This window comes from Lygodium microphyllum, chromosome 27 (genome assembly GCF_053477565.2).
Source record: "Lygodium microphyllum isolate KBCC chromosome 27, Lygodium_microphyllum_v1.1.10, whole genome shotgun sequence".
Taxonomy (NCBI): Eukaryota; Viridiplantae; Streptophyta; class Polypodiopsida; order Schizaeales; family Lygodiaceae; genus Lygodium; species Lygodium microphyllum.
This window is the reverse complement of record NC_141161.1, coordinates 10758897-10786646: the sequence shown is the minus strand read 5'-3', so window position 1 is coordinate 10786646 and position 27750 is coordinate 10758897. Positions and strand designations below refer to the sequence as shown.

At 41.7% G+C, this 27750-nt stretch overlaps 1 protein-coding gene across 5 annotated transcripts in view; it reads left to right on the top strand.

Annotated features, from left to right (window-relative positions):
- PUM23 (pumilio 23) overlaps positions 1-27750 on the top strand; it is a 157320-nt gene that overhangs the window by 82724 nt on the left and 46846 nt on the right. For all 5 annotated transcript variants that reach the window (XM_087668861.1, XM_087668857.1, XM_087668858.1 and 2 more), the window contains exons 4-5: positions 387-557; positions 634-777. In XM_087668861.1, the coding sequence (XP_087524987.1) occupies positions 387-557; positions 634-777 (315 nt within the window). The remainder of the gene's footprint in view (positions 1-386; positions 558-633; positions 778-27750) is intronic.

Here is a 27750-nt window from a genome sequence, read left to right as displayed (position 1 = left end):
ATACCTAAGCATGCCAACTAGAAACCAAATTGAATGGAAGTTTGAACGATATGCCTTTTCTAAGTATTCACCTGGAAAGTCAGGATAGGTGTAACACCAGTGCCACAGGAGTTCTGTTGTCGATCACATGTTCAGAGCTCTGTTGTCCTTAGGAGTGCTTGGTGTCCATATATTCAGTTACTGTGGCTCTATAGGCCACCAAAGGGTCTTCCCCTGGCAGTTGCGCACTAGATTGGCCAGCCTGTGTGCATACATGTCACTGTCTTTTTGTGGATTTTGGAACTTTCTAGAGACTTTGCAAATGTTGAAGCTATACACCAAATACTTGTCATTAACTCAGGTGATTTATTACTATGAAGAGAACCTCTGATTTTTTTTCCTTGCAGATGATTTTGCGAATTTTGGCACATGATGCATCTGCTGTTGCGAAAGCAGTTAATATTCTTTTAGAATGCAACATTCAGAAAACTGAGAATGTAGTGGAGTCATTGGGAGATTTTTCACCTGAGCTCCTGAAAGATCTGATATTCAACAATAACAGTAGTCATCTTGTAGAGGTAGGCTGTCTTTTCTTTTTTTACCTTTCTGTATGTGATCCATGAGATCAAACTTCTGCTTTCATAATTTTCGCAGGCTATGCTGGAAGTATCTCCTGACAGTGTTTATGAAGACATGTTTCGGTGGATCATGAGCTTTAACATCCTTGAACTAGCAGTTCATTGCTCTGCGAATTATGTTGTGCAGGCACTTATAACATCTGTACGATGTCAAGATCAGGTAGTGTGCAAGCTCATTCCATCTCCTCTTAGAATTTTCCCTTTTGTAGAATTCTCAGTGTAGAGTATGTCAGACAGCTTATTATGATGTTGGTTGCAGGTGCAAGAAAGAAAGCTGTATTAACATCTACTATAGGCCACATGGCCTATGAGACAAGTACTGATACTTCCGAAACTGAGGGAAACTAGATTTTCCAAGTAGAAAATGAAAAACATGAATTGGAAAAGAAAAGTCACTAACTACATTTTGGGGCTTGGAAACAATAATGGCCTGATACAAATGCCAGGATGCAATTGATAGAAGTATGGAACTAGAACATTGTGATGAAGGAAGTATCCGAGCCTCATCCTATGATGTCTTGCATGGGCTATTCCAACATAGATAGTCTAAATTATTGGGGTGGTCCTGCATGCTTTTGTCAAAATCACTTGGATCCTTTGATGGTGTCTTGATTGCTTGGTTCAAGGGTCGTGGGTGCTCTGCTCTACATAGCTTCTTGGGGGTAAAGGAGCTTGTGCCTAACAGCCCTTGTATTCATTATACTCATAGTACCCACACACCTATACATTGCAGGTGACAGGCATCCATCATTGTCACTTCATTCTTTATTCCTTCAATGACATTTGAATAAGGGAAGGCCGGTCACATATTGTGATTGTTGGAGTTCTCACATCCTGTGTCTCTTGCTCTTGCTCTCTTATTTCTTCCACCATAGCTCTTGCTTTTGCTTGCGTGCTTCACTCAGGGCTTCGCCCTTCAACTGGTATTAGAGTTGAGATCGAGGAGCTCTTCCCTTTAGTTTGCTTGAGCGCTGAATGTCTACAGCAGTTCATTTCAGGGCAGCCATGGGTCCTTCCCTACAAGGTATGCATTGATGCTTCACTACTCCAGCACTTGTCAAGGTCTGCTGCGGCTCGCTCCAAACCTTGGATAGACTTGATTGAGCTTCAGTAAGTGCTCAAAAGTGACCAACAACAGCAGTAATACCTCAGACTAGCTGGCATAATTTGCACCTGTTTCAGGCCTGGTCTTCTTTGATCCCCTGCAGGCACTGGCAGCCTCCACTGTGGCTTGTGTAGCACTTGGCATTCAGTGGGCATTGCTTGCCACCCTTCTTGTCATTGGTATTGAGCATGTGGCATTGGATTTGAGCTTCCATACTTCAGTCCTTGATTGCCACACAGGATAGTTTGTTGTAATAACATCTGGGACAGCATGCTCCCAAATTTTGGAGCTCCCATTTTATGTCTAATGATACTCATTTGGTACCCCGATGCTTGATGGATGTTATGATCTTGTATTGGGATGCTTCTTGGCTGATTTGAGCCCTCGTTTGGCTTATTTTTCAGATGTTTTTTTCATTGTTGTTATAACAGGGCAGCAAGCTCTTATTAGGGAAAAATAAATGCCTATTGCTCTTGGATGTCATTCGAGTTCTTCATATTAATGTGTTGCTGCTTAGCATTGGTCTATGCGCTTGAATATGCTATGGGATGGTCCTGAGTCTCAATTTTGAGCTTGGTAACATTCATCTTGGTTGTGATTACATGCCTTGGTTGTTTCAGTGGCTCACACGGTTCTTGGCTTGAAGAGTCTATTGGGTCTTATGCCCCCTGCTTATGCTTCATGTATCTTGGATGTTGGGATGGCCATACACTTGATGTTTTGAGCTTTGGGTTTATGCAAGTGAGCTTACTTTAGTGAGACCATGGGACTTGGTTGAGTTATGTCAATGCTTTTTGAATGCTATTTGGATGTAGTTGTTGCCAGTGGGTTGATTTGATTCATGCTTTAAGCCGGTACCCATTTGTGTCAGGTTGTTGTCAGTGATGTATTCATCTTGCTTGGCTATGTATCAAACTTTTTTCCACTTGCTCAGTGAGTTGTGTATTTGGCAGTTCTCTTTGGTTATCTTTGAGACCTACTATACTCATGATAGTTATGCCATTGGATGTATCTCTCTCTGATACATTTGAGTTTGAAAATTCTCAGTACGGGGCTAGTGACTGCTAGTGGTTTATACATATCACCCTTTTTGCAGGATATACTTGATAGTTGCAGATTGGATTTTATCAGTTGATTGCTCACACTTAGCTTTGGGTTTACTACTGCCACTATTTTCAGCTTGCTGTAATTACAGGTCTATACATCATTTATGAGGGTAGATGCTTTGACTTGACTATCATCCTTTGGCAGTTATTGGATAGCCCTACTCTTTGTAGTTTTTCTTTTGATAGACTCTGCTTTAGCTGTGACTTAAGACTATTTTGCTGTCACTTACAGTAGCTTGTTTGTCTTGGTTGTGCTTTCATTTCTTGCATTATTGCTGGTGGGTCGAATGATAGTGCTATCTTCAATATTGAGAAGTTGGATGATACCAACTATAGCTATTAGAAGGCATAAATTTGGTAGGTTCTAGTGTAGAAATTGCAGATTAAGCTGTTGAGACATAATGGTGTAAAGCCCGAATGCTTTGGTACAGAGGATTGGATTGAATTGGATGAGTTATGTAAATTTGCAATCATTTTTTCACTCTCTAAGTAGGTCTACTATAATATTGTCTTTGATGTAGTAGACTGTTTGGCAGTTATGGGATAAGATTTGTAATGTCTATGATAAGCAGAGCCCTGCCTCTCAGATGTATTGGTTGAAGCAACTTATGGATCTTCATATGAAAGAGAAGACTTTCATGTTTGTTCACTTGAATGAGTTTCATTCTACTTTTAGCCACTTGTTCTCGTAGGGGATTGAATGTAAGGACAATCTTCCTTCCTTGTTCTTGTTGATTACATTGCTTGAGTCGTGGGACACATTTCATACTACTATATCTGCAAATATGCTTGCTGATGGGTTGAAATTTCAGAATGTAGAGGGCGCACTCTTGAATGAAGAGGTTAACAGAAAAAATGTAGATGCTTCTTGCACCTCTTATGCTTTGATAGTTAGAGGCAATAATGGTAAGAGCGGTAATGATGGCCATAGGAGAGATTCTCAGAAATATTGTTCTCAGGCACGTGGATAGTCTTGCAGTAAGTCCTGTAGCCATAAGTCTGCATTGATTGTCACTATTATGGAAAGTAGGGTCATATTCGGCCAGTGTCATAAAATGCATAATGACAAGCGCAAGGAAAAGAAAACGATAAAGTGCAAGGAAAGTTTGATGATCATAGCGTTATCTCTAGTAAATCTAGCGTCAAAATTGAAGAGATTAATATCGTGTCGACTGATTTTGATAATGACTATATACTTGTAGCTTCTTCTCTTGATGTTTTGTAGTTGATTGATGTCTCGTCCACCTATGCTCAGTGTTGGTTGATTGATTCAGGGTTTTCATTTCATGTCATCTCTCATCGAGAGTGGTTGTACTCGTATTGTAGTATGACATGACTTGTCAGATTGGGTAATGACTTGGCATTGGATATTGTTGATATTGGAGATGTCCAGTTGCAGTTTTCTTTAAGTAGTATGTTTACTTTGCATAATATTTGCTACCATGTTCTGGCTTTGAATACAAGGCTAATTTTGGTTGGATAGTTGAATGTAGGTTATGTTGTATCTTTTGGTGATTCCTTATAGAAGCATACACGCGGGAATCTTGTTTTGGTACGAGGTGCCAAGTTTGGCACTCTTTATTCCTTGTATTTGGGTCTATCAATCATGTTTTGGCAATGGTTGCAGTACCACATATATCGTTATGACATCATCACCTTGGGCACATGTCATTAAAGGGAATGAAAATGCTTACTTGTTGGTAGTGTCTTTCGTTCCTTGACTATAAGTGTTTTGATTCTTGCGATCATTGTCTTTATGGCAAGCAAACTCGTAATTTGCATAAGAACGCTGGCATTACACGCATACCTCGAGTGAGCCCCTAGCTCTTGTTCATTCTAATGTTTGTGGATCTATGCTCTATAAGTCTTTAGATGACGTGAAGTATTTCATTACTTTTATTGATGATTACTGGCATAAGGTCTGGGCATACCCCATCAAGTAGAAATCGGATGTTTTGGCTTTATTTCAATGTTAGCTTACTTTTGTTGAGAACCGGTTTGGGTATAGGTTGAAATGCCTACAATCTGACAATGGAGACGAGTATCTATTTAAAGCCTTTGAGCAATTTTGTGATGAGAAGGGTATTAGGCGTCAGTTGACTGCTATGTATACCCCACCCGAGAATGGTATGGCTGAGCATAAGAATAGGATAATTCAGGAGCGAGTCCGTAGTATGCTTAGCTGGATAGGCTCACCAAAGTACTTTTGGGCTGAGGCAATTACTACTACCGCACTTTTGATTAATCGATTTCTATGCACTGCTCTTGACTATTAGATTGCAAAGGAGGTATAGTCTGGAAAACCTCTATTATATGCTCATTTGCGTGTCTTTGGTTGTGAGGGTTTTTGCCATGTTTCCAAGGACAAGCGCAATAAGCTGGATCTTAAGTCCGTGAAATGCATCTTTCTTGGTTATGGGAATGTAGATGAGATGGGCTATTATATAAAGGATCCGTAGGCTCGGAAGGGCATTCACAACCATGATGTTATTTTTCATGAGGAGAAAATGCATAAGCAACCTGAGCCAATCGTTGAGATACGTAGGGTGATATTTTAGGAGTCTCCTATTAGTGTATAGCCAGCTAGACATATTACAGTAGATGATGCTCCAGTGGTCCATGACCGTGATATTAAATAGGAGGTACGGGCTCCACAGCCCATTTTGCGACGGTCTACTGGAGATAGACGTTAGCCTTCCGATTGGTTTGCGCCCTCTATACATTATGTTATGGTGATAAATGTTGGTGAGCCTTCTACCTATGATGAGGCCATGTATAGAGGTGATAGTCACTCTTGGGAGAGAGCTATGCAGTTAGAGTATGACTCACTGTAGAAAAATCGTATGCGGGATTTGATTTCTATGTGTAGTGAAAAATGTGCTTTGCCATGCAAGTGGACCTTTATCAGATGGATGTCAAGATGACTTTCTTACATGGGGACTTGGATGATGAGATTTATATGTAGCAGCCTAAGGGCTTTGAGAAAAAAGGTAGGGAACACCTAGTGTGCAAGTTGAGAAAGAACCTTTATGGCCTTAAGCAGGCACCTAGGAAATGGTATTGCAAGTTCGATGCTTTCATGCATTCACAAGGATATATTCGTAGTGATATGGATTCGTGTTTATACATGAAGAATGCCCGTGAGGGTAACCTTATGATTTTAGTACTCTATGTGGATGATATGTTGATTGCTAGGAGTGCTCATGGTGAGCTGAATGCTTTGAAAGTCAGCTCAAGAAGAGCTTTGAGATGAAGAACATGGGACAAGTCTCATATATTCTTAGGATATGCACCACGCGTGCTCGCTCTAAAGGACTCCTTTACTTGTCGTAGAAGGTATACATCTAGAAGGTTCTTGAGTGGCTTCATATGCAGGATGTTAAGCCTATTGGCTATCCTTTACTTTCTTATGTGAAGGTTTGTCAGGCCAATTGTCCACAGTTTGATGAGTAGAAGGCTGAGATGACCAAGATCCCTTATGCATCCGCAGTGAGCAGTTTGATGTATGCTATAATAGCTACTCGTCTTGACATAGCATTTGTAGTGGGAGTTGTGGCATGCTAAATGGCTACACCTGGCAGGTGGCATTGGGATGCGGTGAAGGGTATCATAAGGTATCTTAAGGGCACTGCAGATATGCGCATATATTATGGTAGTTAGCATACAAGAGCCATGGGATACACTGACTCTGAGTAGTTTGATGCATGCTATGATAGCTACTCGTCTTGACATAGCATTTGCAGTGGGAGTTGTGGCATGCTAAATGGCTACACCTGGCAGGTGGCATTGGGATGCCATGAAGGGTATCATAAGGTATCTCAAGGGCACTGCAGATATGTGCATATATTATGGTAGTTAGCATACAAGAGTCATGGGATACACTGACTCTGATTATGCAGGACATGTAGACAGTAGGAAGTCCACCTCTGGCTATGTCTTCGCCTTTGTTGGAGGTATTGTTTCTTGGAGGTCCAAGGCAGAAATGCATTGTTCTATCCACTAGAGAGGTAGAGTGTGCTGCAGCCATTGAGGCTTGCAAGGAGGCTCTCTAGTTAGGCTGTTTGGTTGCAGACCTTGGTATTATTGATGTGGTTCCTACACTGCATTCAGATTCTACGAGTGTTGTTCAATTGGCCAAGAATCTGGTCTTCCATGTGAAGACAAAGCACATTGATGTGCATTACTACTTTATTCGAGAGGTCATTGAGGATAAGTTCATTCAGCTTGTCAAGATCTCAATTGACCAAAATCTTGTAGATTTGCTTACTAAAAGTCTCTCAATAGAGTGCTTTGCATTCCTTAGGAAGCTGATAGGTATTGGATGAGATGATATATTTTCTCATCTTGTTGTAATTAGGGTTTTCTCTGTACATAGTGCAGACTGATTCTTATGGTACGATATGTACCGTATTGTACATATTCGTACGATTTAGTACGAAAAAACTAGCATTTTTTGGCTACTCTTCCCCAAGGTTATAACTTTCTTTCTTTCTTTCTCATTTCTTTTTTTTTCTTCTTTCTTTGTTCTTTCTCTCTTCCCCAAGCCTTTCTCAAGCCTCTCACACCCCCTTTTTCTCTCAAGCCCCCCCCTCTCTCTCTCACAACCTTTTGTCTCTCAAGCCTACTCTTATTTGTATGATCCTTCATGTATGATATATCCATTGCCATCTATGTACTATACCGTATGTATTCGTATGATTTAGTATGAAAGAATTGGCCCTTTTTGGCCACTCTCCTTCAAGCCTACATATTTCTTTCTTTCTTTCTCCTCTCTCTCTCTCTCTCTCTCTCTCTCACCTCTCTTTTTCTCAATCTTCTCTCAAGTCTACTTCTATTTGTATGATCCTTTGTGTATGATGTATGCACTCTCATCTATGACATATGTACTTGTAACTTGTAGGTAACAGTAGTGCACATTGAGCATGCGGCATGAGGTTTCGGCATGTTACCCTTAAATATTGATCTTATATACTCTCATAGCATTGCTATTTAGACTTTAAATATCTATTCTATTATCTTTAGTTCAAAATAATCAAGTTAATTTTTTTCGTACTAATATCATACCGTATCTTATAAAATCTTAAGGTACCATTTAGTACTGTATTTTATCATATTGTACCGTGTCGTACCTTTAGTACCTGACAACTATGGTTGTACTTTATGCACATTTGTGCTTTGTTACTTTTTTCTTGTTCTCTCCTCACTAGTGGCACATATACCTTTAAGTGGGAGGTTGTCGGGGATAAATACACCTAGTCTAATTGCCTGCGTATTTATTACATTGATAGTACATGCACACTTGTACACTATAGGTGTTGGGCGCCCGTTACTGCCACGTCATTCTTTATTCTTTTAGTGGCATTTGAATAAGGAAAGGTCGGTTATACATTGTGATTGTTGGAGTTCTCACTTCTTGTGTCTGTTGTTCTTGCTCTCTTGCTTCTTCCACCATAGCTTTTGCATCTGCTTGCATCCTTCCACAAAGGGCTTTTTCCTTCATAACTCTCTCAATCTATATATGGGGACACCTTGAGGTAGTTGAGTGTGTCTAGTATGTCCCTTGATCTATAGTGCTTTAGGTTGCTATTCTTTGAAGAAGTTGGTGAGTATGCATTGACTAGTCTCTTGGATTGGTCTCCTTGCCTCAATCATAGAATGTGATCTTGATATTTATGCAGCTCAATTGTTGAGCATTTGTGCAATGTGGGGCTTTGGATGAACTCTTATTGTTTCAAAAGCTTGCCTTCTATTGTGGAATGAGGCTATCTCTTACATAGCCAACTTATACTCTAGCTTCGAGGACCTATGCTTTCTTTATTCCAAGAAAGCAAGTAGACAAAGAGAACCTGAGGGTTGTAGTAGGCTCTCTAATACTTACTCTTATTGTTTTAGTCTGCTGCTCTACTAATGGAGACCTTGATAGCCTCATGATTTGAATGTGCTCACTGCTCCTCTTCCAAGCCAAGCTCTCCATCTACATTTGATTGCTCCTCTCTAGATCACCAAGAAGAAGAAGAAGAGAAATGGAGGAGTAGAAGCTTCACTCTCTTGGTCCTGAAGTCTTTTTTTTTTCATAAAAGGTAATTGTATTAATTACGAAAAAAAGGTACAAGTTTACTTGATTACAAGATACACGATGACACTGAGCCATCATGTGTAAAGGCCCAGTACTAAACTACAAAAGAGTTACGAAAGTCATGGCAAAGACGCAGAGAAAATTGCCATATGCCAGGGAAGTAAGTCCTCCCGAGGGAGTAAGCCAGAGTGCCGAATCAGATTTATCTGCCAATGCAAGAGACCTTTAAGTCTCACAATATGTATTGGGACATTAGAGGCCGAATAAAAAAGAAAGGCATTCCGAGTGGTCCAATTGTGCCAGCATCCCCAATATCTAAGAAAGTGAAACAAGATCTTCATATGCGACTGTGTCGGTGTGGGGTATTTTGGTCGTACAAAAACCCAATCAAAAGGGCTTAGTGAGAAGCCAACCACTGCTCGCCAAACCGCTGACAAGAGCGACCAGATATTGTTAGCGAGAGGGCACGAAATAAATCGATGACGGGCCGATTCCACAGTAGTGGTGCAAAAGAAACAATGGCCGTTAGAGATTCGACGCTTGGAAAGGGCTGAAGCAAGTGGAAGACCACCAATCATCACTCTCCAAAGAAAGACCTTGCATTTGAAAGGTGTCTTGTTCAACCAGCCCTCCATCATAGTTGTCTTCCACCATGACTGAGATTTCCGCAATCCCCATACAGTATTAGCTTTAGTAACCAGCCATTGATGGTCTTTAATCAGAAGATGATACACCTGGTTAGCTGAGGCCTTTTCCAAATTCAACCGACCCGCAAGGTCCCAGTCCTACCAAGGACAATCCAAAGCAAGGGCAGGAAAGGGTTGCCTACTCTGGAGCACTAACAAAAGCTGTTCCCATAAATCACGGTATCCACGAGGGATTCTGAAAAGCCTCCTAGCTGTATGAAAGGATATCAAGACGTGACGATTGGCAAGGGTGGCATGTTCTTGGTCCTGAAGTCTCTCACTCTTTGCCTCACTCTCTCTCTCTTTTAAACTCTCGAGTAGCTATGGAGGCACACACTATGTGGTATGCTGGACGAGAATAGAAGAGGAGAAGAAGAATGAAAGCTAGAAGAGCTTCACTATCTCAATTCCCTGCCGGCCACACACACACACACACACACACCTCTCTCTCTCTCTCTCTCTCTCTCTCTCTCTCAAGCAATGGCTATGGTGGAAGCAAGAAGTTAGACATAAAGCTTGAGCTCAAAATTGCACACACAACAATAAGACATTCTATTCATTTTACACATTTTATACATAGGGTTACAAGGGTAGGTGGCCTCAACCCTTGGCCTCTCTCTTAAGTCTAGTCACTTTTCTTTTATATGCTTGTGGACTTTTAGTATATAGACTTGCTAGTAGGTGTTCATTATCTTTTTTGGGTCTTATGTGCATATATGAACATAAAATAAATTACAGACTTCAACTCCAGGGGATATTTTGTGTAGGGGAGTGAGCCACTATGCAACAAAGGGTTAATTAACATTAATTACCCCTTTTTCAGCTCATTAAACATCCCCAAATCTCAATATCAATTGCATCTATGTATACTATCTCAAGAGCTACGCATTGATGCCCTTTGATCCATCATCTTGGCTTCCTAGGCATTTGAATTATCATTAAATGCAGTTGGTGCCCCTATGTCTTAGACATTAAGTGACATTGGGGTTAGGGCTTCCTATGATGGTTAAGCAGTTTAGGGTTACATTTTACTAAACAAAGGCACTTTGTGCCACATTAGCATATAAGTGTAGCATTTTCATTGTGATTGCCTTGAGTGTTGTACTCTCTCACATTAATTAGTATATCATTTTCCATTTGTGATTGGGTATTGTTGTGCATCGATTATTTCTCATTCTGATTCATTCTCTATTAATTAACTGCACCATTACTTCACACTCAGCTATAGTGGTATTGGAGCCACTTAACTTCATCTTTGTCATTCGCGATAATTTTCCTTGTAGTAGCAATACCATTGAGTGTCACACCTGGGCGGTTGCCGCTCGAAGCCATATTGTCACCCAAGTGGTTGAGGTGCTGAATACCATAACCTTGCTTTTCTCAAGGTTCAACCTAAAGTCTCTGTCTTTGTAGAAAGCTGATAGTGCATCCAAATGTCTTTGTAGCTCCTTAAGTGAGTTGATATAATCACAATTTCATTTGTGTAAAGCAATATGTGTGTGTGTGTGTGGGGAGAGAGAGAGAGATATGAAATGATATATTAATGTTTGCAACAAGGCCAAAATGACCTATGAGACCATGACTTACAATCACTTGTGTAATGGTACAACTATATGAAAACAATAAATGAAAATGTAATAAACAATATAAGAAGGTTAAAAGCTATAAGTAAGGGAAACTCTAGTTGTCAAATAAAAGAGCTCTAGTTGAAATAATGTCATGGGGATGTAGAGGGCTTAGCTCTAGCCCAAGTAATAATCTCCTATATTTGTCTATGGAAGTGTTGTTGACACTTGTTTCGGGGTCTAGGACATCTAGATTGCCGAGTTGGACAGCTTCATCAATCAATACTCCTCATATATGTCTAGATGAGTGAGGTTGTGGCTGTGTTGAAACCTCTTGGGTCTCTCTCGCGAAGAAATCTTTAAGGTACCTTTGGGTGGGACCTTGGTGTCTTGGAGTTGCTATATTCTTGAGGAGCTATGTATGTATCTATGTATGTGCATGTTTCATAAGTTTGTATTCATTCTCTCTCCTCTCCTTTATTTTCACTCCTCTTTTTTATTCTCTCTCTCTCTCATTATTTGGCCTGTACATTGATAGGATTGCTGATTACATTTCATAGGAAGGAGATAGAGGAGCTCCACTAGTTGGCACTTGGATACCCCTCCTATTGTATGCAGATGACATTGTATTGATAGCTGACTCTCCAGAGGGTCTATAGAGACACTTGGATGCACTACACTCCTATACTTTGGATAGTGGGCTTTTAGTGAACCTTGGTAAAACCAAGGTGATGGTATTTAATACTACACCATAGTGGGCCAGGAGATCAACGCCTAAATTCACATATGGATCTGAGGAGCTGGAGTATGTGGATTCTTATACATACCTAGGAGTCTTATTCACAGGATCCACCTTTTCTATGTGAGAGGCAGCAGACACTAAACTGACTCGCGGATACATAGCACTAGGTGGTTTGGAGAGAATGTGCTCACAGGTGCAATTCCAAGAACCCCGCACCAAGCTATGGCTCTTCGATACACTGGTCACATCCACACTACTTTATGGAGTACAGATATGGGGGCCTAGTCTTGACCACTGTAGTAGATCAGGGCGCACTTATGACGGATGAAGGTCGATGGAGAAACCCCTTGTGCCCATGATATCCATGATGATCAGATGTAAGGCCTCAATGCCACATGAGATCATCACAGCCGAGCTAGTAGCTACGCTGATGGTGGTAGAGGCCCTCACCCGATCGGTTGCATACATACATAGCCTATGGGACTTACCCAAACAAAAATATGCACGGTTGGCCCTTGAGTCCTCTAGACAGCTTGCCAGAGAGGGTGATACTTCATGTTGGTATGCACAGATGTCGGCCTGGTTTGAGCTGCATGGCTTTAGCATGGACAAGTTACCCCCCTTCCAGTACTCCCTTGATGCACCATCTCTTGATCTGAGTAGGTTAGAGATCCGCAAGATCATCAAGATGGATCTTACCCAATTGGATATCGGACGGACATGGTTGATGCCAGGGCAGGAGCTAGGGACAAAGATGGCTTTCTACTGCGTGCATTTCCTTCATACTACAGATGATGGATTTATTGTTCGCCGGAGATACATGGACACCCACCTTTCCCATGGGATCATATGTACTATTGGCCAGTTGCACACCTCCTCACATTAGCTAGAGATTGATACTGGCAGATATAGATCCATTCCACCAAAGGAGCGCATATGCCAGATATGCCAATTAGAGCTAGCGACAGAGAAGCATTATATTTGCGGCTGCCCAACGTATTATGAGGTCCGTGGTCGTTTCCACTGTCTCTTTAGAGACGGATTTGGACCACTATCTAGAGTCATGGATTTTACTGATTAGCGATGCCTTGGCCTCTTTCTTCTTGAGATACGACGGCTTTGTGACATGCGCCTTAGGAGTACAGCTACTCCATGACATCAAGGCCCTTCACAGAGGCAGCTCACAGAATTCTTTGCAAAGGAGACTTAGAAGACTTCAATACAGTTATAGCCACAGTCCACACGAGAGCCTCTCTCACCGCCACAGTCCACACACAGACAAGGAGTACTGATTGATCAAGCTGTTCAGCTTAGTTGATCTAGATGTCCTAGGCCTCGACACAGACGTTGACGACACCTTCATAGGCGGATACAGGGGATTATTGCTCAGGCTAGAGCTAGGTCCTCCATACCCACATGAGATTGTACCATTTGGAGCTCATCGTTACTAGATAGAGCTCTATGTTTTACACATAGCCATAGTTAGTTTCCTTTCTTATTTTGCTTTGTGCTATGCCAAACTTAGGGAACGAGAACGGCATTAAAGATTTTAAAATTAATTAAAAAATAATAATATTTCATTCATAATTCATGTGGAGTACTAAAGCCAAGGTCTATAATCCACAATGAATAATAAAATTTTTAATCAATTCAGGTGGTGTTATGGGTAGAGCCAAGACAGGCAGGTGAGTGAGAGACAGGCAGGTGAGTGAGAGACAGGCAAAGCACATGCGACATTGGCGGGAGACAGGTGCATGATTCGGTAGGCGGTAAATTGGGACAATCGATCGGTCACTTTTGTAGGTAAGTTTTGTGCCACGTGGCGTTCCGTGTCACGTTCTTGACAGGGAACACAGTAGGGAACGCGTTCCCTGTCAGGGACGTGACAGGGAACGTCCCACCCAACAGGGACGCGATTTGGAACGGATTTCGGCATCACAAGGGCCGTTTTGACCGTTCCCTATCACTCTGGTTCTATCATTAAATGATTTATAGTTTTTTTAAAAATCAAGTCAAATTTTACTGCATCTCACAAAATCATAAGGTACCATTTAGTACCATATTATATCATAGCGTGCTGTATTGTACCTTTCATACTTGATAACTATGGGGAAGGGTGCCTAGATTTGAAGGATTTGGATTGGAATTTTCAGAGCTGAAATCAACTAGTTCACTGTTTCCAGCCTGCAAATAAGCTCCAAAACTGAGCATTTAACACTCCAATATCATGCTCAAATGCATGATAATAAGGGCATATATATTGTTAGGATGTATTTTAGGAGATTTCAAGAGACCATCCAGCCAACATTGAACTTGGCACTCATTATTTCCCAAGGAGCATGCATGAAGGTCAATCCCCTAGAAAATCAATGGGCAAATTGGTTCGAAGGCTTGCTGGTCATTTATGATAGCAAAAGGCACTTGGATTAGTGGAGAACCAATCGGGTGTTGGTAGTCCAAGATTAAGTGGTGAAGTGTATATTTTATTTTGTGTGAATCTACTTCTTGCTGTAATTAAGCGTTAACCAACTCATTACCACCCTTGTGAAGAAAAGGTCTGGTTTCAATCTCCCTCACAAAGAAATCTGCAAGCTGCCTCTAGGTAGGGCCTTAAAGTTCCGGAGCTGCACTTCTAAGAAGTATGTATTGAAACTGTTGTATCTCAAGGAGAAAGAAGCCAAGGCAATGTTGATCAGTGAAATCCATGACTCTAGATAGTGGTCCAAACCCATCTCTAAATAGATAGTGGAAATGGCCTCAAATCTCATAGTGTGTTGGGCAATGGCAAATACAGTACTTCTCTATCTTTGGTTCTAACATATCTAGCATATGTTCTTCTTTGGTGGTATGGAATTGTATTTCCTAGTCTCAATCTCTAATTGGTGAGAAGAGGCATGTAGTTGACGAATAGGGCACTTGATCCCATGTGAGAGGTGGGTGTCCATGTAGCTCAGGCGGACAATAAATCTATAATTTGTAGTATGCGGAAGATGCTGTTGAGAAACTATATTATTCAATATTGTTTCGCTTCTCCATTTTGATTTTTGGTTTCCACTTACAGCCCCAAAAAGGCTTTTCGGGTGCCTCAAGAGAGAGTCAAGGTGCAGCCCGAGAGACTTCAGTGGGGGTGACACTCTAGACCAATAGGGCACTTGATCCCATGTGAAAGGTGGGTGTCTATGTGTCACGGGTGGACAATAAATCCACCGTTTGTAGTATGGGCAAGATGCTATTGAGAAACCATATCATTCAGTACGATTTCCCTCCATTTCTATTTTTGGTTTCCATTTACAACCCCAAAAAGACTTTCTGGACGCCTCCGAAGAGAGTTGGGGCACCACGCGAGAGACTTTAATGAGAGACACTCTACATTGTCTATGGCTGTATATATGAGACTGCCTTCACCCATTCTATACATTCCACATTCATTCCTTTTGACGTTTTGTCAGTGTCTTCCATCTCTCCATTGCTTTCATCTGTTAGGCTGCACTTTGGGCTGCAGATTCTCTTTCTCCACTTGGCGACCATCTCCACCATCTAATGTCAAATTGTACTTGGTTTTTGGTTGCAAATTCTCTTTCTCCACCTAGCGACCGTCATCTCCATTTGGCATTAGTAGGTACCTGTGTTTTTGGTGCCAAATCACCTCTCTGTACCTATAGATGGTGCTCTCCACCTTGCGTCAGCTTCTTAGGCTATGTTTCGCAATAATATCTGACACCTCCCTATCATCGGCGATAGCTCTGTCAGACACCTGCTACCTAAGATACTTGTGTTGTTGCAGTTCTTGCTCCATTAGGGGTTGGATATCCTCATCTGGTGTGCCCTCTTGTTGATCCTCATTTTCAGGAGTATGTATTTATGGAAGGCGATCTTTCTTGACTTCGACGAATTTGAGGATTGCGTTCCACTCCCTCAACAACCGTTCTTCACCTTCAACATACATCTTTGACACCCTACCATTGGAGGATTGTATTTCACTCCCTTCATTGTGCAGATTCCCTACATGTGTTGTTGCTTGATTCAGATAGGACAATGGAATTGTCTTCAATGCTTCGACTTCACTGAATCAACTTTGTTCACTTAGCATGATTTGGTGCTTCATCATATTCTTTTGTGTTTTTGTGTTTCTCTTCTCTCTCAGTGTTTGGTGTATACACTTTGTGTTTCCCTCTGCAAACTCTATTGTTTCTTTGGTTTGCTTTCACAACTGTCATTTCTTAACATGGTATCAAAGCTAGAGGTGCTCAAAGAGACACAAAGATCCTTTATATTGGAGAAGGGAAAGATAGGTTGTGGATTTGGTATCATCTTCTAATAATCCCTCTCCCCCCCTCGTATTTCCGCTACATTATCAGGAGTTTCTCGTGATCTTCTTTTCCCATCAGCCTCCCTTTCAAGGTTGACACATCGATACCATGGCTTCTCCCCTAACAGATGGAAAGTCTATTCAATGCTCCTACTACGGCAAGGGTGGTCATCCACTGAAGAATGTTCTTTGACCTTAGCTCCCTATGCCATCGGGATGTGAGTCTACCACTAGGCAATCTTTGTGTCACATCTTCCTTCTGGGCCACAAAGATTGTTCTGTGTCGGCTATTAGAATATTACAATGAATGTAATAAGACGCATCCGATACACAGTAAGTCCTTATGAGCAAAAGGAGGATCATTAGGTGCCATGATCTCTTGGATACCGCAACATGCTACAGAGGTTTCCCACACCTATTTTTTGACCCATTGGCTTCCACCGCCATGGCTTGTGGTTCAGTAGTCCGCTCCATCAAGAGACTGTGATTGTTGAATATTGTCCTCTCATCAACCTACTCCTTTTAGAGATAGTGGTTGTTCAAGTTGTTCCTCTTCTTCGGCTCCGGGGTTCGCTCCACTAAGAGACAGTGACTATTGTCTATCCTTGGCTCCTCGAGAGCTTCCTATTTCCTCATCTCCCTTATCTCCATAGGCAGCAACTCCGATGTGGGCATTGAGGAGATTCTATGTGATAACCCTCTTTCTACTTCCTCTTCTATTGAGGTTCGAGAGGCACCTCGGGGAGCTACCCATCCTTTGTTATAGCAAAGCCCTAGAAATCTTCTTTGGCACCGCAGGTGGCATTTCCTTAATGCTTTGATGTTTCAAAGGCTCATCTCTGAGGGGATTCATTGGGGGTTTCAAAGGGGGCTCATCTTTCTTCTTCCAAGGGGGATCCCATTTCCTCACCTTCAAAGGGGGTTCCTACTCGTCTTCGGGTTCTTCACACATCCTTTACCTTCTTGGGGTGTTGACATCTCCATGCCATTTCACCCATTGATTTCTCTTCCCCTTTATTCCGAATGATATACAGGATCTAAGGTTTGTCCTTATTTGGGGCTTTGGATGTTTTAGCCATGGCTTGGTGGCTAGCATGGCCACAAGAGGCGGTCATTTTTGGACTTGAGGATTGCAGGGATAGTAGCTTCTTTTCGTCCTATGTCCCATTCCATGTGACTATATAGTCACCAGTGACGGCGATTCCTCCTTGCCTCCCGTTCCATTTTGTGTCACTTGTTACTATGGTGGCTAGGCTTGCATATACCCTCCGACATGGAGTAGTGGAACTTGTGGCTTCTTTCCCACAGTTGAGTTTCGGATCCTATTTTCATTTGGGAGCTTACCAATAGAATATGATATACACCTTATGCATGACATACTTGGGTTAGAATGGAGAGAGTTATGCATGGATTGTGCGTAATAAAGTATTGAATCATTTAGGGAAAAATCTTATGATGTAAAGAAGAGGATAGAGATGTGTTATTTTGAGTTGTGACTTAAGAGTGGCTTGTATTACTTTATGTGACTGCACTCAAAGGAAGAACGAGTTCTTGTGGATTGTATCTTATTTATGGACTTTTCAAAGGACATCGTTTTGGTTTGTTGAATTGGTTTTAAGACAAGGCTTATTACTTGAGAGAGTGGTACCTACAAATAGTACTTCTAGATATGTATAGGAATCTACATGAACTCCTCCTACCCTTATGTAAGTTTAGGTGTTGATCTCTTGACCCACTATGGTGTAGTGTTAAATGCTATCATGTTGGTTTTCCCAAGGTTCATTGAGAGCCCATTGTGTAATGCATAAGAGTGTAGTACATCCAAATGCCTTTGTAGTCAGTGTTGAGAATCAGCTATCAGTACCATGTCATCTGCATATAATAGGAGAGGTATCCAACTGCCGGTTGGTAGAGTCTCTCTTTCTCCTCCATGAGATATATAATCAGAAATCCCATCAGTGTATAGGCCAAATAGCATAGGAGAGAGGGGGCATCTTTTCTTCACCCCAATGGTGGAGTGGAACGGTGTTGAAAGGCCCTCGTGTGTTCAAACTCTACCAACAACCCTCTCATATAGTGTCAGAATACCCCAACTGAGCTCCTTGGGAATCAGTTACTAGCTATAGTAGGATCGCTGGACTTGAGGATAGGCACAATAGTGTTTGTGCTTCAGCCCTAGTATGAATATATAAGCTAGGAAACGTGCCACCAAGTCCCTAGTATGAATTAGGCGCTTAGTTACTAATCCTTGTGATCTTGTGCCTTGCCTTTGTTGAGTCTGTTAATAGCATCACTGACCCTACTTGCTGTAAAGAAGGTAGAGGTCTTTGGGCAGGGCTCTAGTGGATCGGGAGAGGAGGCTAACCTGCTACTGTGTAGAGAGTAGCTGTATACTGTTTCCATGTATCAAGTGATGTAATGGGCATGATTGGACAATGCTCTCTGAAAAGCCTCGAGACCTCTTTGGAATCTTGACTCAGGAATAATTGGTACATGTCTCGGTCCAACTGGGCTAGCAATGCTCTTTTCTTTTGTTGTGTGAGGCATGTAATGAGTAACTGTGCGTGCTTGTGAGTAGTGGATCCCAATGCTACATCTCTCTATAGGTGAGCTCTAGTCTCACGACACTAATCATCATTTCAATTGTTCCAAGGTATCACCTTGATGGAGGCTCTTTGTGTAGGCCGTGAGTGTGGAAAGGCTGCACATGTTGCTGTTTGTAGAGCCTCATTGAACTCATGGGTGAGCTCCTGTAGTGGAATATCGACGTTTGCATCATGTAACAATTTGAGAATCTTTGCCTTGTAGATATCCTCTACTACCTCGGGTGTTGGTGGCCACATGTGGGTTTGTTCATCAATAAATTAGAGATCTATATTGAACGATAGATAAGCATGATCCACTGCTACTCCGATGAGACATGGTGAGACTAAAAGGTTGTGAATATGGGGTATAAGCACCAGCAGAGCAAGTAAATAATCTACCATGTTGCTGCCATATTGATGGGGGTAGCATGTGAAAGTGCCTGATAGGGGGTGTCTAGCCAGGCCATCAAGAATGGCTAGTCTTTGTGCCATGCCTATCTCCACAAGATTTCTCCCATACTCTTGTGACTTGTCTCATGGCTTGAGAGGTCCTCTCCATTTATAGCTCTAACATATGGTGCTCTTGGAGTAGCATGTGAAAGTGTCTAATAGGGGGGTATCTAGCTAGGCCATTAAGAATGGCTAGTCCGTGTGCCATGCCTATCTCCACAAGATATCTCCCATACTCTATGACTTCTCCCGTGGCTTGGTAGGTCCTGTCCATTTATAGCTCTAGCATATTGTGCTCTTGGAGTATCTCCTCACTTGCATCAAAGAAAGACACCCATTGTGAGGCTGTCCTAGCATTAAAGTCCCCTACTAGGATGATATCTCCCTCCTTTGAGAACTTCCAAATATCTTCATCTAGAGCTACATATGATGATTGGCCATTAGGTGGGGTGCATGTAGATGTCATAGCAGAAAATATTATACAGCAATGTAAAGCGTGCATTCCTCACCCTGCTCTCTCACCCACATCTACTGGCCCCACTCATCCCTACTACCTAACTACTTGGTCATGTATTGGAGCTCCTCTTTGAATAGCATTTCCACTCCTAATTCCCAGCTACTATGGTTTGTGTGCATCTCCATCCTATATGTAAACTCCCACCTATAACTTGCCACTCATGGAGGTGTAGTATGTGGCCCTTGAGTGTTTGCAAGTAGAATACTATGTCTCTCCCTCTAAACCTCTCCTCAAATCCAATCTAAAGGCTTCATTGTAATTCCATGTTGCTACTCTGAGGCTTGTCCCGTAGGTCCTGAACTGTCATTTGGTGCGTCTCTCCATAATCACCATTCTTCGTCCTCTGTAGAAGGCCAACTTGCCCTTCTCCCTAGCTGCCTTAGTTTTCCGCATGCATTTTCTCATGTGGCCTAGTTGTGTCAGTGTGATATCATCACCCAAAAATACACCGGTACCTTTTAATGCTCCGCATTGGGCTAGGAAGTTGTGTTCACACTAAAAACTGAAAAAGAACCAAACACTAAAACATTGGGCACTGCCCATAGAATTGGCAAATTTTAACACCCCCTTGCAATGCCAATGCGGTAAAGTACAGGAATATTCAATCACCAAAGGGTAGCAAGTTTAAGGACTTGCGAAAAGCCTCAAACTTCTCACAAGGTAGTGCCTTGGTGAAAATGTTTACAACATTTTCCTGTATTGGAATATACATCAAGCTGATCTTTCTTCCATAGTATCTCTCTGTGACACAATGGTAATGCACCTCAATATGTTTTGTGTGAGCATGAAACATAGGATTTCGTGAGCTAAAGGAGAATCCATTTTACTCTCCTCGAGAGTTTGTAACAGCCATCTTGGGACTGTTTTTGCTGCATTTATAGCAGCCCTTTCATGCTGTACTGCATCTTCCACTGCGTGTGGTATACCATCATCAATACCTTGCTGTTCAAGCACATATGGTGCAGAAACAGCTTGCTGTATGACATCTGTCCGACCATTTACAACAGGCATAGACTTCAAGGAAAGTGGCAAGAGGCCCTCATAGACATCACCAATGTCATGGGTCACTGGCATTTGAAATTGATCATGTGAAAATTCAGCATTTTCAGTAAATATGACATCCCTACTGAAAAAATTTTTCTTTGTCCATGGGTCGTACAAGCAATAGCCCTTGCTTTCCGAATTGTAGCCAGTATATATGCATTTTACAGGCTTGTCATCAGGCTTTCCATGAAGCTCTCTTTCGGAACATGTGCATAGACTACGCAACCAAACACCCGAAAGTAGTCAAGCTTTGGTTTCTTGCCATGCCAAGCTTCAAATGGGGTTATTGTCTTTAGTGCCTTAGTGGGTACACGATTCAACACATGATTTGCACACTGAAGGCCTTCTAATCAAAATTTATGAGACAGCCCCTTACTTTTGAGCATACAATGAGTCATCTCCATAAGAGTGCAATTCTTCCTTTCAGCAACACCATTATGCTAAGGAGTCATTCTAACAATGGCTTGACGTGTAATGCCATGATCAAGCAAATATGTCTCAAAAGCACAAGACATGTACTCCTACCCTCTATCCATGCAAAGTGTCTACACTTTCGAGCCAATTTTAGCCTCAAGCTTTCCAACAAGATGTGTAAAATGCATAAAGATGATTTCCAAGTGCATGTGTCCTCATGGGACCACAAACATCAGAGTGAATAAGCTGCAATTTCTGGATAGCATGCACTGCACCATCCTTTTTGAAGGCAAATCTGTGCATCAAGCCCAAAATACATCCCTCGCATGCATGAGGAGATGGAGTCTCCCACTGTGGCAATGCATCTATCATATGACACCTCTAAAGGGTCATCAAACTCCCAAAACTCATATGTCCATAGTTGGCATGCCATAGCTCCACATTCTGTATAGCGAGCAATAGAGTAGTGACTGCTCGAGCAACATGAGATTGTGCACCATAGGTATTTAACAAAAAAAAAACCCTTATACAGGGTCCTAGGCATCCTGAGTGTATAATCTATCTTCCTATCTCTGACAATGCATTTGTCATCCTCAAAGATGACCAAAAAGCCATGCTTGTTAAAAGTAGAGATAGAAAACAAGCTCTTTGTTATGCCAGGCACAAACAAGACATCTAGAAGCAGGAAGTCAGAACCATCTGCAATAGTAATAGTGACTGTCCCAATGCCACAAACATCATAATTGCTACTATTCACACGTGTAACATGCTTCCCAACAAGGGCTGAATGCAAAGAGGAAAACAAATACTTTCTAGAAGTGATATGCTTTGAAGCTCCACTGTCAAAATACCATGTTTGTTGTGTTTTAGTAGCATTAAATACTGAATCAGCCATTGAAGAATCATAACTCTAAGTCAGAAATGCATAGTCCTCCTCCAAAAAGTTGGTTGAAGCATCACCATCAGTAGATTTGTTGGCTGATGTTTGTTGGACAGCCAACCTGGAGTCCTTTTTCTTCTCTTTGGCTAATCTCTTACGACATTCATCAATATAGTGACTTGGCTTCTTGCAATAATGACCTTTAGACTTTTATATGTAATGGACAACATTATTTGATGGCTGTCCATCACCCTTTTGCTGATTTTTTGCATTTTTCTTGACTTTTCCTTTGCCTTTGAACTTGGAAAGCATAGCCACATTTTGTGAACGCAATGCAACATTCTTCCAAGTCTGTTCCTCTTGCAACTAGAGGCCTTGCAACTCCACAAATGTAAGGGGATGTTGCCTCTACCTCAAAGACAACGTTAAAAATGGTGTGGAAACCAAGATACGACGTTGGAAGAGAGTTCAGTGTGATATTTACCAATTCAACATCTTGAATGATTTCATCCACATTGAGCAGCTGCTCGTGCAAATCCTGTATGTGAGTAAGCTGATTTGTCATGCTATCACTCTCATCCATGTTCACATTGGGCAACTCCCTATGGAGATAAGATATTCAAGCCTCATTACATGTTGTAAACATACACTCAAGTACATCCCATGCTGATTTTGAGGTCTTACAAGACCGGATGTGTGGAATGATCGATCTTTTCATTGACAAGGCAATCAAAGAAAGTGCCTGTGCATCGCTTGAGTCCCATCTTCTCTAATCCTCAGTAGGAGGGTGAAGAGAGGCAGCAACACCAATAGCCTGTTCTCTAGCGTCACGCTAAGGTGTTTGAGGTGCAATACCTCTTGGTCGCTGCAAATCACTTGTAACATAGTTCCATAAGTCTTTCGCTATAAGAAGGTTGCGGACCACAAAACTCCCCAATGGGTAGTTTGATCCATCAAGTTTGTTCTCCTAAACGAGGAGACCAAGGATGTTGCTCTGATCATTAGTCTCTTGATATGCCATGCTGTTAGTAATGGACAAAAAATTGCAACCAAATACTTCTCTATTGAAGTATAGATTGTACTCCTCAGAGTATCAAAAATCCCCTCGAGATTATGTAACAAGTACCAAATTGTCACACAAATGCCAAAGTGTGCCTGATTTTACCCAAATCAAGACCGAGTCAAGAAATAACAGCAATGCACTACTGTACCACACTTGCCTCATAATGCGTGCCCTCAAAAGTATAAATTATAGCAACTTAATGCCGATTTTTACCGAAATTTATTGATTTTTTTTCAAAATTATCTACTCAATTTGATTGTAATAGCAATTTTATGCTGTTGTACTGCTTGTTTGCTGCCTTGGAATGTGTGTCGCGCAAAAGCCCCAAATTTCTTTCTGAATTTTCAAAGAAATTGAAGAACCTAAAATTTCAAAGAAATTGAAGAAATTTGTATCTTACAACTTGAGCTTCTGTAGTAATGTCACCTCGGGGTGCATGACAACAACGAATAGCAGCTGGAATCTGCCTCGTGATGCATATTGGAGCCTCTAGGATAGAAAGCGCCAAATTTCTTGCGCAAATGTCAATGAAATTGTGCAATGTCAGTGTTTCCAATGAAGATTCGTACGTGGGATTGCAAATTGAGCAAAAGCCCAAAGTTTTTCGGCAGGAATATCAAAGAAATTGTGAAATTTCTTTGAATTAGTTGTCAATTTGATCTCCAGGAGTGAAATTTGACAAAAGCCCCAAATTGTTGGGAATAAAAACCCTCGTGCCTTTTAGTATGCTCGGGTGTGAACACACCCTTAGCACTTGTACTTACATATATATATCTATCTAAAAACCTAAAGTGGTACACTCATCATTGTACCCAAAAGAATTGTGCACACTCTCTACTCTGCTCTCTCTCTATTGCTAACGAACACTGACTATCTCGATCTCCGTGCCTCCCAGTCACTACAAACTGGTATCAGAGCGGGCAAGAGACAGCTCAAGTGTCCGGCAGGTGTAGGAGAGACAATTGATGAACAAGCAGCGGCGTTTCAGGAGCCGCACAAGTGGCACACAATCTCGATGGGTAACAGACTCTAGGCGACAGTCAGGGCATGCGACAATCAGGGCGATTTGAGGCTCTAACGACAGATGCGGCACAGTCCAGCAGGCATGACGAGCAGCAGCAGGCGCAACGGACCGGCGAGGCTTATGAGACGGATGAGACTAGTTGACAAGATGGTGGGCGCTAACAAACAACCGTGCAATTGTCAACATGTGACGGGACGGGTAGGTGACCAGGCGGTGACCTACACAGCGGGTCAATGGACCCGTCATTCAACATTTTTTTTTCTCTTCAAAATCCTTAATTTTTTGAAATTCCCCTACCGAGGGTTCACGCGTGGAGGCACACCTTCAAATTTTCGTGCAATCTAAGCCCAAAAATTTGGGGCTTCTCCAGTCTGAGTGCTGTTCATGCAAAATTGAGGCATTTGCGTTAGAAATTGCAGACATTGTGCACATTTCAATTGGGGATTTCGCCAAGATTATTGAAATTTTGCTCATTTGAGTGAAATTTCTCAACATTGGACCCATAAAATTTGGGGCTTTTACTGTATTGGTGAAATTCTGTTCAACTGAGTCAGATTGGCTAACGTTGGTGCACATTTGGACCCGAGAAATTCGGGGCTTATGCAAAATTTTGTGAAACTTTACGAATTTTGCATGTTTTATGCTTTCGGGAACATGTATTAATGCAATTGGGATAGATTGGTCAGTGAAATCTTGGGGTTTTGCTGAAATTGCTCTATTTTGGCAAAATTGACCTATTTTATGCATGTCAAAGACTGTTTAGATGTATGGTTAATGCTTTGAGAACAAAATTTTGGGGCTTTTGATCGTGCGTGTCAAATTTTATGCCCATGGGTACATGTACAACAGAAATTGCAGCTAACATTTGGGACTTCTCATGTAATGTGATGAATTTGCCCTTGGAACAGCTATAATCGGTTGTGGAATGCTGTAGCACATGGTTTGGTGTTTCTGAAAATTGAAATTACAGATCTGAAATCTCTGCTTTGACGTGGTCATTTATTGCTGGTTGGTACTTGTTTGTACCTTGGTCACTTGTGTGATAGTCTGGGCCTGCATTTGCTGATTTTTTTGTTGCATTTGGGCTGAAAATCATAGCTGGCAGTAGTGACAGCAGTAATCTCATGCACATAAAGAAGCTTGAAGGAGCACATAATTTTGCAGTCTGGCAAAAACAGTGCTACAATATCTTGTTGCAAAAGAGGCAAGCAAGCCGATTAAGACCAAAGGGGCAAAGCCTGCAGATATGAAACAAGACGATTGGGATGAGTTAAATGAGCTTGTACGCTCAACCATCGAGCTATCGATTTTTGATGCCTTGCTGTTTAACATTGAAGGTTGGATTCTGCATATGCTATTTGGACTCGATTGAAAGAACTGTATGCACAGAAGAGTGCTGCAAGCAAAGCGTATTGGCTGAAAAAGCTTATGGATTTGCGTATGAAAGAGGGTATAGCAATGTCTACGTTTAAGACTAGGTTTTTGCTTTCACTCTTCTAGAGAGTTGGGATACATTCAGAACTGCAATGTGCAATTCTAATGCGATTCTTTTGTATGCTATTGTAGAGAGTGCTGTACTCATGGAAGAAATGAATCGGCAAGACAATGCATATAGTAAGTCGTCTAGTGCTTTGCATACTAGGGGCAGATCACAGCAGAAAGGCAAGTCTGATAGCAAGGGACACATTAAATCACGTGGCAAAGATGTTGAATGCCATCATTGTGGCAAGAAGGGTCACTTTAAACATAATTGCTACAAATGGAAGAAAGAGAAAGGAAAGGGCAAGAAGACAGATCATAGCAAGGAAGAGAAGAAAGAGTATCAACCTAAGAAGAGCAGTGTCAAAATTGAAGAGGTGAATGTAGTCACTCATGATAGTGATAGTGGGAATGACGTACTCTTGGTCTCTTCACACTTTGGTGCACATGCTTTACTTGCAGATACAAATGATGACATGTATACCTGGATCCTCGATTCAGGTGTTTCCTTTCATGTCACCCTTGATCATGAGTGGCTCTCTGTCTATACAGGGGATCGACATGGTATTGTCCATCTTGGGGACAACTATGCATGTGACATTGCATGTATTGGCAGTGTGCAGTTGCATTTTTAGCATGGTTCTGTCTTCACACTTCAGCGTGTATGGCATGTATCTCATCTCAAGAAGACCTTGATTAGCATAGGGTAGCTAGATGATGATGATTTTCATACCACCTTTGGTGATGAAAAATGGAAGATCTGTAAGGGATCTAGAGTAATTGCTTGAGGTTGTAAAAGTGATACCTTGTATCCTCTCCATATATCTAGTGTGAGTGATCATGTTGTTGCTGTGACCGAGCAACAAAGTGTTTCTTTGTGGCATGGCCGGTTGGGACACATGAGTCAAACAGGAATGAAAGTGCTTTCTCGTTTGGATTACTTGACTCGTCTTCGTTATGCTGATTTTGAGCATTGTGATCATTATGTTTATGGTAAACATACACAGACGTCTCACAAGAAGTCTCTTTCCTTGAAATCTTCTACTTTAGAGTTAGTATATTCAGATGTATGTTCGGATACCAAGATTATCTTTAGGGGGAAAGAAATATTTTGTTACCTTTGTTGATGATGCTACACGAAAGGTATGGGTTTATGCTATTTGTAGCAAGGATGAAGTGCTTGACAAGTTTAAAAAGTTCTTGGCATTGGCTGAAATCAGACAGATAAGACACTTAAGTGTCTTCGCTTTGACAATGGTAGGGAATATGTGTCCAAGGCCTTTGAGGCATGTTCTGACAGCAAAGGGATAAAGAGGGAGTTCACTGCCCTCATAATCCACCCCAAAATGGAGTTGCAGAGCATACGAATCGGACCATATACGATAAGGTCCATACGATGCTGTCTCATGCTGCATTACCCCATGGTTTTTGGACAGTGGCTGTTATGACAGCCATACAACTAAATAATCAGTCACCAAACAGACCTTTGGGGGAGGGAGTTCCCCAAGAAGCGTAGTCGGGCAAGCCACCTTCATATGCTCATCGGAAAGTGTTTGGTTGTGAGGCTTTTGTGCACATTCGTAAAGAAAAACGCAGCAAACTTGAGGCAAAGTCTTGTAAATGCATTTTCCTAGGATATGCTGATGAGGGTAAAATGGGGTATAAACTGTGGGATCTCGAGAAAAGGAAAGTAGTACGCATTAGTGAGGTTATCTTCTGGAAAGATTGCATGCATAAACACCCCGAAAAGACTGAGGAGATCGTAGGGTTGTATTCTAGGAAGAAATATCTTTTGGATAGCAAAATGTGCCCATTGTACAGCAGCAAATACCTGCTGTATATGAACCTGTAAATGCAGAAAATAATACTGGAAATGATCAGCCAGCTATTGCCCATGATAATGAGCCACTACATGTGCAGGAACTGCAAGGACAACAAGCTGGTAATGCTGATTTGCAAGCTGAACTGCCAGGACAGCAAGCTGATAATGCTTATAAACTAGCAAACAATGATCATTGGGTTAGAAGATTGTCTAGGGGTACTAGACAACTTGACAGATTAATTCTTGGTGCAAACAATGTGGCTAAT